General features: G+C 44.3%; 4 protein-coding genes across 7 annotated transcripts; 1 reads left to right on the top strand and 3 right to left on the bottom strand.

Annotated features, from left to right (window-relative positions):
• Positions 1–441: 441 nt before the first annotated feature.
• dio1 (iodothyronine deiodinase 1) lies at positions 442–2,665 on the bottom strand. The gene is made up of 4 exons (XM_049723498.2): positions 2,249–2,665; positions 1,738–1,881; positions 1,465–1,664; positions 442–1,000 (listed from the first exon to the last, which is right to left on the bottom strand). Exons 1-4 carry the CDS (start codon positions 2,583–2,585, stop codon positions 935–937), a joined length of 747 nt encoding a protein of 248 aa, XP_049579455.1. The 5' UTR covers positions 2,586–2,665; the 3' UTR covers positions 442–934.
• A 127-nt stretch (positions 2,666–2,792) lies between these two features.
• On the bottom strand, positions 2,793–4,611 carry rex1bd (required for excision 1-B domain containing). The gene is made up of 5 exons (XM_049723596.2): positions 4,493–4,611; positions 4,184–4,266; positions 3,738–3,942; positions 3,426–3,517; positions 2,793–3,336 (listed from the first exon to the last, which is right to left on the bottom strand). Exons 1-5 carry the CDS (start codon positions 4,493–4,495, stop codon positions 3,264–3,266), a joined length of 456 nt encoding a protein of 151 aa, XP_049579553.1. The 5' UTR covers positions 4,496–4,611; the 3' UTR covers positions 2,793–3,263.
• A 263-nt stretch (positions 4,612–4,874) lies between these two features.
• On the top strand, positions 4,875–7,384 carry fam78bb (family with sequence similarity 78 member Bb). Its single transcript, XM_049723482.1, has 2 exons — positions 4,875–5,467; positions 6,520–7,384. The coding sequence occupies exons 1-2, from the start codon at positions 5,202–5,204 to the stop codon at positions 7,040–7,042; spliced, it is 789 nt and encodes a 262-aa protein (XP_049579439.1). The 5' UTR covers positions 4,875–5,201; the 3' UTR covers positions 7,043–7,384.
• A 94-nt stretch (positions 7,385–7,478) lies between these two features.
• On the bottom strand, positions 7,479–10,765 carry slc35a3a (solute carrier family 35 member A3a). 4 transcript variants are annotated; one of them, XM_049723372.1, is made up of 9 exons: positions 10,498–10,765; positions 10,283–10,326; positions 10,022–10,217; positions 9,705–9,859; positions 9,526–9,648; positions 9,235–9,409; positions 8,929–9,047; positions 8,724–8,857; positions 7,479–8,620 (listed from the first exon to the last, which is right to left on the bottom strand). In XM_049723372.1, exons 3-9 carry the CDS (start codon positions 10,209–10,211, stop codon positions 8,530–8,532), a joined length of 987 nt encoding a protein of 328 aa, XP_049579329.1. In that variant the 5' UTR covers positions 10,212–10,217; positions 10,283–10,326; positions 10,498–10,765; the 3' UTR covers positions 7,479–8,529. The 4 variants fall into 4 exon arrangements, with proteins under 4 accessions (XP_049579329.1, XP_049579313.1, XP_049579339.1 ...); XM_049723356.2 differs by lacking the exon at positions 10,283–10,326 and having other exon boundaries at positions 10,498–10,554; positions 10,647–10,762; XM_049723382.2 differs by lacking the exon at positions 10,283–10,326 and having other exon boundaries at positions 10,022–10,213; positions 10,498–10,554; positions 10,647–10,715.
• Between the last annotated feature and the right edge of the window lie 110 nt (positions 10,766–10,875).

Here is a 10,875-nt window from a genome sequence, read left to right as displayed (position 1 = left end):
TTCCACCTCTGCCAAGAACAGATTCATAATAATAAGGGTAGTAAAACTATACAAGGCCCGCAAGTTATAGTAAAATATCAAGTTCTGAATTACTCAGAGGAGTTTGTGAGCCACATGAGGAACTCGATGAACCTGTTGACCCGGCGAGGTCGTTGGGGCTGCACGCCTGTTTTGACTTGCCTTTTTCTTTTATCTAGCTATGCCGTGTTTAAGCAACATAAGCTATTTTTTTTATAATCATTTCTGGTCATGTTTTTTTTTTCCAGCTTTAAAAAGGCTTATTGTAAGCCGTATTAGCTCAGGGATGAGCGTCAAAATTCAAAACACTCCTTTGATGACTTTTGAGCTATAAATGCATTTTTGGATTAGACAGAACTCATTGTCACATTTTACAAAGATGAATTTCAAAACCTCCTGTGCTCGATTAAAATTAAACAAAACTGAGCCGCAAATGAAACAAGCTTTTATTGCGAGACTGTGATAAAAGAAATATGGCCGCCATCGGTCACAGACGAGGCAACTTCAAATTACAGCGACCGGAGGTTTGTGCCATAATCGTCATGTAATCGTCTGTTTTGATGATAATCGCAGTCCTTACTGTTAAAAATCACTTAAGGTAATAACAACCCAGTTCAAATCTGATCGATTCATCGATCGCTTTAAATCACTTTGTCACGGCTGAGCGTTCATCTCAAAAGTTTACATTTCATTTTATCAAGCCACAGAGACCGGAAGGTTTGATCTGTAGCCGTCACCAAGAAACACAGACCGGTTGAGATGAACTTCAGACGTCACGCAAGTGTGTGTATGTGTGTGTGTGTGTTGCCAGGGGCAGCGCATCAGATGGGCAAAGACGAACAAGCTCAAAGAGAAAATGGTGTTTAGTAAGTATTAGTGGCTCTTGAATAAAAAGCGAATCTACTTGTCTTCCTTCCTACTTGAGCTTCTCCAGGACCAAGCGGACCTCCTGCGGTTTGTAGCCCCAAGGCCCCATGCCCCCCTGCAACACACACACACACAATCTAAATTATATCTAATAAAAATATAATATTTTAAGACATTCATGGCAACCTGTGTTTACTTGTTTGAATAAAATCTCGCCAAGTCATAATTATTGGCAGATAATTGAGCCATAATGAGTTTTTTTTTTTACTCCAGCGTTTGTCGAACAACAGAAACACATCAGAGCATTCTGTCAAAACAATAGAGGATTCTATTGACGCATACTTTTTGGCAAGGCTTGTGTCAGCCTGGGGGAGAGCCAAAAATTCCACAGTTATCTGCGGTGCTCTCAAGGCTCCTAGACACGCGATTGCATGAGCCAAGGCACGTCGACGCCCTCTTGGCCGGGATTCTAATCACAACATTTGCATGGCGCAAAGAAAGCTGAGAATGGAACAGGGGAAATGCTTCTTCTCCCATCACGGCAAAAAAAAAAAAAATCTAATCTAATATCTGGCTTACCTTGTAGAGGACTTTGCCTTTGTGGAGCACGTAGAGCCTCTCGGGCAGCGCGCCGTACTCGGCGGAGGCCGTGTTACTCATTTGGTCCACCACCACGGGACAAAGTAGATCTTCCTTCAAGAGGATCTGCGCCGCAGCAATCCTGTCCTCCAGGCTCTGGTGCTTGCTTACTTGAATGTTGTTGGTGAAGGCCCAACCATCTGTGTCCCAAATTATAGAAGGATTATTATTGTATTGAGAGTTGGGAATTACTGATTGGCTGAATGCGCTCACCACTTGAGTGCGCCTCCTCGGTGTACACGACAAGAAAGTCGGCGATGTCGCCGAAGTCCAGGATGAGCTGCTTGAACAGGTCCAGCTTGAACATGAATGGGGGTCAGGTGCAGCTTCCAAAGTTCAGCACCAGAGGCCTCGAACCTGCACGCACAACAATGAAGATATGGATTTGCATGGACTTCATATAGAAAACTAATTAGATTTTTTTTAAGAAAAATTAATCATTTATATCAGCTAAATGATGAATGAGCAAAAAAAACCTGTTTTATTAAAAATACTTTTGCATAAAATAATTATTGAGAAATTTTACATTCTGGTATTTAACTAAAAAGTCATATTTATGAAAAATAGAATTCCACATTTCTTTTACGTTGGTCTGTTGTTGGTGACGTCACTGGTGCCTACCACCTCAACAACAACAAACGTGTCATTATTTACAATAAATTTTGAATTGGAAAATGTATGATTGAATTTTTTTTCGTGGATTTTTTTTACCGATTGGACTCACCTTTGAGGAAGTTACAGATGCTGCTCTCGCGCTTATCCATGGTGACCACGGACGAGTCCGGGGCTGGTTCCCCCACGAACGCCTTCTGACCCAGGGACACCCACATGTGTCCCAAGGCGGTTTTGACAAACTTCAACGTGAAGAACGTGGGCCCCCAGTCGTCATAGGTGAAATTTGGATTCTTGTTCATCGAAGTACTTTCGTTCAATTTCAACACCACCTTCTTGGCCAGGCTTGGCGAAAGCACGTGGACGACGCGGAGGACGACGCTCACGCACAGCACGAAGAGGAACATGTAGCCCGTGTAAAGGTACAGCCAGACCTTCTGCACAGACATGATCGCCGTGGTTGCTCTCCACTTCCCGTTTGGGAAATGAGCGCTCGAAGAGACCAAAAGACACGCATGATGCCTTCACGGGAGGTGTCTGCTTACGTCTTCACGGGCGACGCCTTCACGCGCAGCTCGGAGTTTCCAATGACACCTGTTGCGTAAACCTACCCAAAAAGCATGTTTACATTCGAAATGTAGAAGGGAAAAAAATAGTTTTAAGTAAAGGTACTTTATTGATTTCATATGAATAAAATGCATCAAACAAGTTGCAGTTTAGCAGATGACAACTCTTAAAAAAGAAATATAAACCAAATGGAGCTGTTTAACTCCACCCCAAATTGAAGTTTACTGTCTGACAAAATATATTACAAAAATAATATTTATATTTACAACAAACACAGCTGTCCCTTAGTTAACATCCATTTAGCTTAATGCTAACACAGTTGAAAATGCCATTGAAGAGCAACAAAAAAAAAAAAAATGGCCATCACTCTGAAGCAACACATATTTAAACATGGAGCAACGAATGTAAACAGATAATGAAACAATGCTCGCAAGTATAAATTGTTGAATTTGTTAGATCCTACAGAATTATATCAATATTTAAATTACAATGACATTTCCCTGAAAATATTTACAGATAAACTCCAAAAGCTGACTGAAGGGGATCGAACCGACCGACGGTCAATCGCTCTCCTCCGAGTCATACTTGAAGTCCTGCATGATCTCGCTGAGCGCCTCTTGGGTCTTGATGATCCTGAACATTCCAAGCACACAAGAACATCACATCGGACCCGTGTGATCAGAGGGCCACTTCGTAACCGTGGCAACAGAGATGGTGCTTACTCGTGTTTAAGCTGCTGGATTTTCTCCTGACAAGCGTCCTGGTCTTCCGGGTGGTCCTGAGCCTGCTGCCGGGTCAGCTGCAGCTGAGCTGTCTGATAAACATCACAATGCAACTCAAGTTTGTTTTTAAACAGCAAGTTAAACATGACTAGCAATTTTGGTATTTGGCTAACATGCAACTAAGCAATGTGATTCTTTTTACTACCACTAGGGGGTGACAGTGTACATTAAAATCCTATTATTCAATAGTTAGTGTTTTTTATTTTGATAAAGAATATTTTTATTTTGTAAAACCTTGTCAAACAGACTCACCAGCTGGAGCTTGTGCTTCTCTTTGGACTGCAACTTATCGATGTGATCCGAGAGGTCGGTCCGGTTCAAGTGGAGCCGGAACTTGTCCTTGATGTCCAGGACCTCCTTGGAGATGCCGTTGAAGGCCAACGTGATCTGGTGCACCAGCTGCTTGTAATGCTCAAAGTCATAGTGGGGCCCCGTCCTCAGGTAGGCCTCGTGTCCTCTGCAAACGCGTGAAATGATTTAATTTCATTTCAGTGGGTTGAAAATTAGGATTTGTTGACTATAGAGTGGATATAAAAAGTCTACACACCCCTGCTCAAATGCCAGGCTTTTGTGGGAATAATTTACATTATTTATAAATGTATATAACCTATGACCTGTAGATCTCAACTGCTATTTGGAACAGTTCCTAATGCTCTCCACCTTGACAAGAGAATGAGCAGCAGTACACACAAACGTACTCCTCAAAGAGTCGGTAGGTCTCCAGACGCTCTGCCTGTAGTTGGTAAAACCTTTGGATCAGCCCTTTGAAATCAGTGGAAACCTGCAAGAAAACAGTCACTTTAATCTTAAGTTTTTCAGGGCACTGGTGGGAGGTAAAAAGTACAAATATTTTATTACTGCGCATAAAAAGTTTCTAGATGTCTATTACCAGTTTGTTTTGTTTAACTTGGTTTAACACAAAAATGTGCATATACATAGTCACATATTTTATTAAAAGAACGCAAAATAGAGGATCAACAACATTAGCTGAATACAGAGGTACTTACCATTTTCACCGAGAAATAATATTTTTGGGCTTGCAATATTGATAAAACAATATTAACGCTGGCAATCACGTTGTTCCGTTTTGAGTCAAGTCATTTGTTAAGGCGAGGCTTATTTCCGCATGGATATGACGTCACGCCCATTTTACTTTAAGTGGCCTTCACAATAAAAGAAATTTTGAACCTATTTAACAATCCTTAACCATACACTTCAAAAATGCTTATATTTATATTTGAGTTAAGGAGATGATTACTCTCAATATTAACGCTGTTTTTTTTTTTCGTTTTAGACAAGAGACTTGGCGGCATGAGTGCGTTTCCTCGTAGAAATGAAGTCATGCCAATGTTAGTTGGATTGATCTTCAAAATAAAAGAGTCAAACGACGTGGAGGGGAGGTGTGTCGGTCACGTCTGCGTATCGCGTCACGTTCAGTTCAGCACCACACCGGGTTGAACAGCGACACGCGGGATGCCGGTGGACTGACTGACATCCGGGGCCGGGGTTCGGTCGGCACCGGCTACGAGCAAGCAGCCGCAGCATCCGATGCCTGACGCCCGACCTGCGGCATTCCGTGACATGCCCGCCCGGGTGAGGGGTGGGGAAGCTCCGGGCAGGAGGGGAGCAAAAGCGTCGACCCCCTGAGAGGCACTCCAGGCGGTGAACGCTGCCTGGATCGGGTGGCGGTGGTCCCGGTGGCGGTGGCCGGTCGTCATGGGCTGCGTCCAGAGCATCGCCTGCAACAAGTCGCGCGTCCGCAGGGAGAACGTGGTTGTGTGCGAGCTGGCAGCTACCATCGACCACCGCCCCACGGCCGTGGAGGAGGACTCGGCCATCGTGCTGCGCTACAAAACACCCTATTTCAAAGCGTCGGCCCGGGTTGTCATGCCACCTATTCCGCGCAACGAGACCTGGGTGGTGGGCTGGATCCAGGCGTGCACCCACATGGAGTTCTACAACACCTACGGAGACGTCGGCATGTGAGTGTGGTGGAGGGGGTCCAAGGTTTATAACAGAGTTCCGGGGTCGGCGTGGGTCTAATTTGTTCTTGTATTTTCCCTGTTAGTTCTCTTACTTTCATACATATTGTCTTGTAATTTGTTTTTCCTAGATTTGATTGATGTAATTTGATTTAAAAGTAATATTTGTGTATTTTTCATCTATTGTTTTTTTAAAATTATTTTTATTGGTCAGTTTTCAACTTTCTTTTCATATTTTTTACTTTTTCTAGTTAATTTTTTTCAAACATGTTTTATTATTTCATATCATTGTAATTTGATTAGTTTGTTGTTTTTCACATCACACATTTTTCATGTTATTTTTTTTCCAGCCGCAAGATACTGTGAAGAAACAGCGATTAAAAGTCAGTAATATATTCTCATTAACAATCTCCCCATAATTTCTGGCTCAGTTTACTGAAAACTGTCTTACTAAACGTAATTGATCAATTAAAGGGACGCCAACCGGGTGGCCCAGACACGTCAACAAAATAAATAATTCAGTAGATTGATGCAACTAATAGAGATGCTCGCATGGCACTTCCTATTTCCTGGCCAATCACAGGACACGTAAACAAAAAACAAGCATTTGCACTCACATTCTCACCTAAAATCACAATTCAGAGTCTTCAACGAAGCTTAATTGCATTGGAATATGGAAATACGATTCATATTGCATTTTTTTCTCTCTCTCTCCCCACGACTACTTGTGTGCCAAAGTCACAAGAACACAATGTGTGGGTGTGCTTCTCAATGCGGGAGTCTCACCTGCTGCGTGCACAAATGTTCCTCTTGATGCATTTTTATTAATTTATTTTTTTGCATTTTTATCTCTTCTTTTCACCCCTTTTTTACTTTTAGAATTGTTTCCACCTATAGATTATTATATCAAACAATTTCAAAAACATTTTTCCTTCTCTGATTAAATTAATACACTTGCAAATTCGGCCTAGCAACTTTTAAATCTTAATCCGAAAAAAGTGCTCCCCCTTATGTGTAACATGCATGATCGCAGTCACTGTCGCCCCCCGCAGGTCAAGTTGGGAACTGCCCGAACTGCGCCAAGGTCTGGTCCGGGCCATTAGTGACTCGGATGGCGTTAGCTACCCCTGGTACGGCAACACCACGGAGACGGTCACCATCGTGGGCCCCACCTCCAAGCCGTCACGCTTCACCGTCAGCATGAATGACAACTTCTACCCCAGCGTCACCTGGGCCGTTCCGGTGAGCCGATCGGACCAGCCCGCGCTGACCGACATCAAGCGTGACCAGAGCTTCACCACCTGGCTGGTGGCGCTCAACGCCACCTCCAAGGAGAAAATCCTCCTCCGCGCCATCAAGTGGCGCATGAGGGTGGACATCGCCGTGGACCCGACCCGGCCTCTGGGCTCCAGGGCGCGGCTGGTGGGTAGGGTCCACCAGGAGCAGCCTCGGGTGCTGACCCGCGTGGAGCCCATCCCGGCCAACGCCATGGGGAGGCCCAACGCCAACGATGCACAAGTGCTCATGTGGAGGCCCACCAGGGGACCTCCGCTTATCGTCATACCGCCCAAGTAGAGTTCGGTACAGAAAGCCCGTTTCGGGCCAAGACTAATCAAGCTTATCAGCCTTAAAGATACTCGAGGAGAGCACAAATGCGTCAATCACGCTAAGTTTTGATAAGTGCTTTTCAATGTGTGGAGGCTTGTGTCTTTTCTACAATGGAGTCAGATTGCTGCTTATAGTTACACAAGACTGCCTCAAAGGTCGCTCCAAGGACCCGGCCGGTGTCGACATTTTAATTTATTTGACTGGATGGTAGCATTACAATGTGTTGAAGGACATCAAACTTCTCCTCTATGATTGTCCGGCATTAGCATGCAGTGTTTTGGAACTCAATAAAACAAATACCAAAAAACATTGAAGAATTGATTCATTCTTGTTGATAAACCCAAAAAAAAAGAGTTCAAATGCTTCGATTCAACCTTATATAGACATTAAAAAAAGAAACAACTTTTATCAAACTCATTGGCCTTTTATTTTGACTTGAGTAATTATACTATGAGGCTCACGATATGATTGAAATGAAAAAACAAATTCAATTGAAACTCCAGCCAGACTCCAAAAATTATAAAAACATACTTTCACATGAATTGCGCTGGTCAAATTATGCGTTTGATATCGACGTTTGATGTGAATACAGAATGGATGAGGTAGATAAAGAAATGAAAGACTATAAAGAAATGTAATGCGGCTGATCGCTACTTTTACTTTTTCTTAAATGCACTGGGTTAAGTTGCAGCGTAAGAAAGATTATCCGGAAAAGCAGCACAAGCATCGTGAAAAGATGATCTTAGTAGTAATTGAGACAAAAATAATCATCACTCAAATACTACAATCAAATGAAGCTTTTCAAAATAAAACCTCATCAATCTCTGATCAGCATTAAAAAAAAGGACCACATTTTCACCCCGACATTAACAATAAATTACACGATCTAACGGAATCACTCATTGAAATGAATCTTCTTAATTGATTTAATCGTTTCAAAAGCGTCATTATTTACATCCACTGTAACCGACTTCATTTCTTAGTAACAGCGTCGGTGAATACTCAAGTGTTTCTCAAGCGACTCGGTAGCCATGTTGGGCAAAGACGCTCAAAATCGGTTGCCTGGCAACAAAGCAAAATGGCCGCTTGAACGCCCATTCTTGACGTTGGCGCTACAGACTGCAGCCTAGATGGGCATTCAAAAAGTTTTTCGAAAGTTGACTTGTCAAGGTTATCCTGTATTTTAGGGTTTAGCGGGGAAGAAATTTCACTTGAGGACCTAATTGTAGGATTTCCCATGACGTAACTGGAATCCTTAACCAGCAGCCGTTCTTCAGTAACACGTGATGACATTATTGCTACAGATGGCGTGATTACGCAAGAACGTTTCCCGCTCCCAACAGAGGCACTTCAGGTGTCGCCAGCAATTGTGCTTGACCTATTTTTTTTTTTGTACTTGTTCCTATTGTGTATAGGAACTGACCTCCTTTGATCGTGCTGGGCCCACGCCCGTCTCACGCCCTGCTGGGATTGGCCGGCTTCTTGCCTTCGTAGCCGTAGAGGAATGTGGCACCGATAACCAGGGCGGCTCCCACGAAGAAGATGCTGCCGACGAGAGAGAGAGAGAATTGATTTGCTTTTGAAGGTTCAACTCATTCACTGCTTGACACTTTATTGGGAATATTAAATTCACAGCTACTGCTCGTACCTGGTGGGGTCAAAGTCCTGGAGCCAAAAGTAGGAAATGAGGGTGGAGACGATGATGGAGAGCGACGTGGCGAAGCCTTTGAGGATGTTGTCGGCGTACTTGATGACCGCCGCGATGACCAGACCGCCCAGCGCCTGAGGGGGGTGGGAGACACACACACACGTTCACAGTTGCACGGAGGCGGTCGGCAGCCGGCGAGACCGACCTGCAGCGTGACCACGGTGCAGGTGACGGCGTTGTACCCCTGGAACATCCCCAACTCCATCACTTTGTCACCATCGAAGCTCAGCATCCCCACAAAGCTGAACACCAGGCAGAACATCCCTGACATGTGCACAAGGGGTCATTAATAGAAAAAAAAAAGTTACGAAAAAGTATTAAAGTATAGTCGCCACCTTTAAAGCCATAAACACTCAAAGTTACAGATACGACTGTGTAGAATAAGGTGGTGACCCCAAGTGGACAGAAATAACAACTGCACCTCGAAACCAAAACAAAGTCCCCCACTGACCGAGCTGGATGTTGCGGATCCAGACGCTCTGTTTGCTCTCCTTCAGGATCTTCTCAAAGTAGACGCCGGCGAAGCCGCTGGAGCAGCACGCCACCAAGACGGCCATGACACCCACAAACTGGGAGCCCGTGGAGGTTGACGCCTTCTCCGCCACCACCGAGGATTCAGACGGCCACTGAGGACGAGAGACAAATGTGTAAGATTCCACTGAGATGATTCAGTTGTGAATTTAAACTAAGCTAGCCTTCAGATTAATGCTAGCAAAAAATGCTGAAAATGTTGGCTACCGACCTGTACGAGAGCCACTCCGGTCATGAGGATGAGCAAGGAGAGCCACTGGTAGATGCCCAGCCGGCGTCTCAGCATGAGCACGGAGAACAAAGCGGTGGTGAGGATCTTCAACTGGTACGTGAGCTGGAGGACAGGGAGGAGTGAGCGTTGACGAAAAAAGCACATCTTTGTCCATGTACCTGGTAGGTGGCGGCATCCAAGTTGGAGAGGGCGACGTAGAGCAGGTTGTTCTGCAGGGTGTAGATGCCCGAGGGGATGGCCAGCTTCAGGGTTTCCATGGGCTTGTAGACGATCTCCTGCCGGATGACGCTGTTGAACGCTCGCACGCTGTAACCTGACGAGAGGTGGCAAAGTTAAGATAGCTTTTTAAACCATTGCTCATTTTGATTTATTTGTAACTTTTTCAGTTTTCGCCCTTGGTTTCCTCATTTTCGGTTTCCATTTTAGTTATCCCTAATCGTTGGAATGGCAGCAGATAACGGGTCCTTTCACTCACTGTGGTCTTTGAAGACGAGCATCAGACAGATGACGATCTTCATGACCTCGGCCACCACTACGGCCGAAGAGGCCAGGTACCGCGGACCATCCGCCTGCAAGGTTCGGGAGTAGCGCATGATGAGGACCAAGGATGTGGTCTGGAACACCAGCACGCCCAGAGAGAGGTATTTGAGCCGTGATGAAGCCATGCCTGCCTGACAGGAGAGAAGAGGACAATGATGAAGAAGTAGTGATCATTTTTATTTATCCTCACACACACTTTAAGATTCTCTTGTTTTCTACCAATCACATGAACGCACCATCCTGAAAAAAAAAAAATTGTCCTAGCTAAAATAAACATCAGCGAGATGTAATTAATTATTAACACAGTATTTACCGACACCGATGATTTCGTTTAAACGTGTTAAAAATCAAAAGTCGCCCTTGCATTCTTCAATTTTTGGGAGGAAACAGAAAGTTAAACCGTTTTCTTACCTGTAAGCGAGTCTTAAAATTACGAACAAGGAAATTGCAGCTCACTTCTTGTCCGCTCTGACAAAGTGTCAAAATTCTTTCTTTCAGTCACGTCCTGTCGTCCGTCAACCGGCCCATTCGCGGCGACTCAGACATTATGACGCACTTACCATCCTTAAAGAACATTTTAATTTAGACAAGCATCGTTAAACCAGGAAAAGCGGAACAAACGTTTCGGTTCGCTTAACAATATTAAAAAAAGCCACTTCCGTGCAAACGTCTTCTTCGTTAGGTTCGAGGTTTGATTGGTGGTGTTAAGTCGATAGGGTGCCACCTAGTGGCCAGTTAGCAAACTGCACAGCACAGGTTTGCAGACAATAGAATTTATTTAAATATACA

The sequence above is a fragment of the Syngnathus scovelli genome, chromosome 10, assembly GCF_024217435.2.
Source record: "Syngnathus scovelli strain Florida chromosome 10, RoL_Ssco_1.2, whole genome shotgun sequence".
NCBI classification, from domain to species: domain Eukaryota; kingdom Metazoa; phylum Chordata; class Actinopteri; order Syngnathiformes; family Syngnathidae; genus Syngnathus; species Syngnathus scovelli.
The sequence above is the reverse complement of the archived record's forward strand: the minus strand, read 5'-3'. Positions and strand labels throughout refer to the sequence as shown.

Bases quoted from the DNA above. Each gene is read 5' to 3' on its own strand.
- rex1bd (XM_049723596.2), bottom strand. The intron at 3,943-4,183 runs GTACGTTTGTGT...ACGCGTTTGCAG, and splicing joins ACCTACCGACTCTTTGAGGA to AGGACACGAGGCCTACCTGA. The intron at 3,337-3,425 runs GTAAGCACCATC...TGGAATGTTCAG, and splicing joins ATCCAGCAGCTTAAACACGA to GATCATCAAGACCCAAGAGG.
- slc35a3a (XM_049723356.2), bottom strand. The intron at 9,048-9,234 runs GTCAGTGGGGGA...TGCACATGTCAG, and splicing joins GATCCGCAACATCCAGCTCG to GGATGTTCTGCCTGGTGTTC. The intron at 8,858-8,928 runs GTCGGTCTCGCC...CACCCCCCTCAG, and splicing joins GCACCGTGGTCACGCTGCAG to GCGCTGGGCGGTCTGGTCAT.
- fam78bb (XM_049723482.1), top strand. From the start codon at position 5,202: ATGGGCTGCGTCCAGAGCATCGCCTGCAACAAGTCGCGCGTCCGCAGG. The intron at 5,468-6,519 runs GTGAGTGTGGTG...CGCCCCCCGCAG, and splicing joins ACCTACGGAGACGTCGGCAT to GTCAAGTTGGGAACTGCCCG.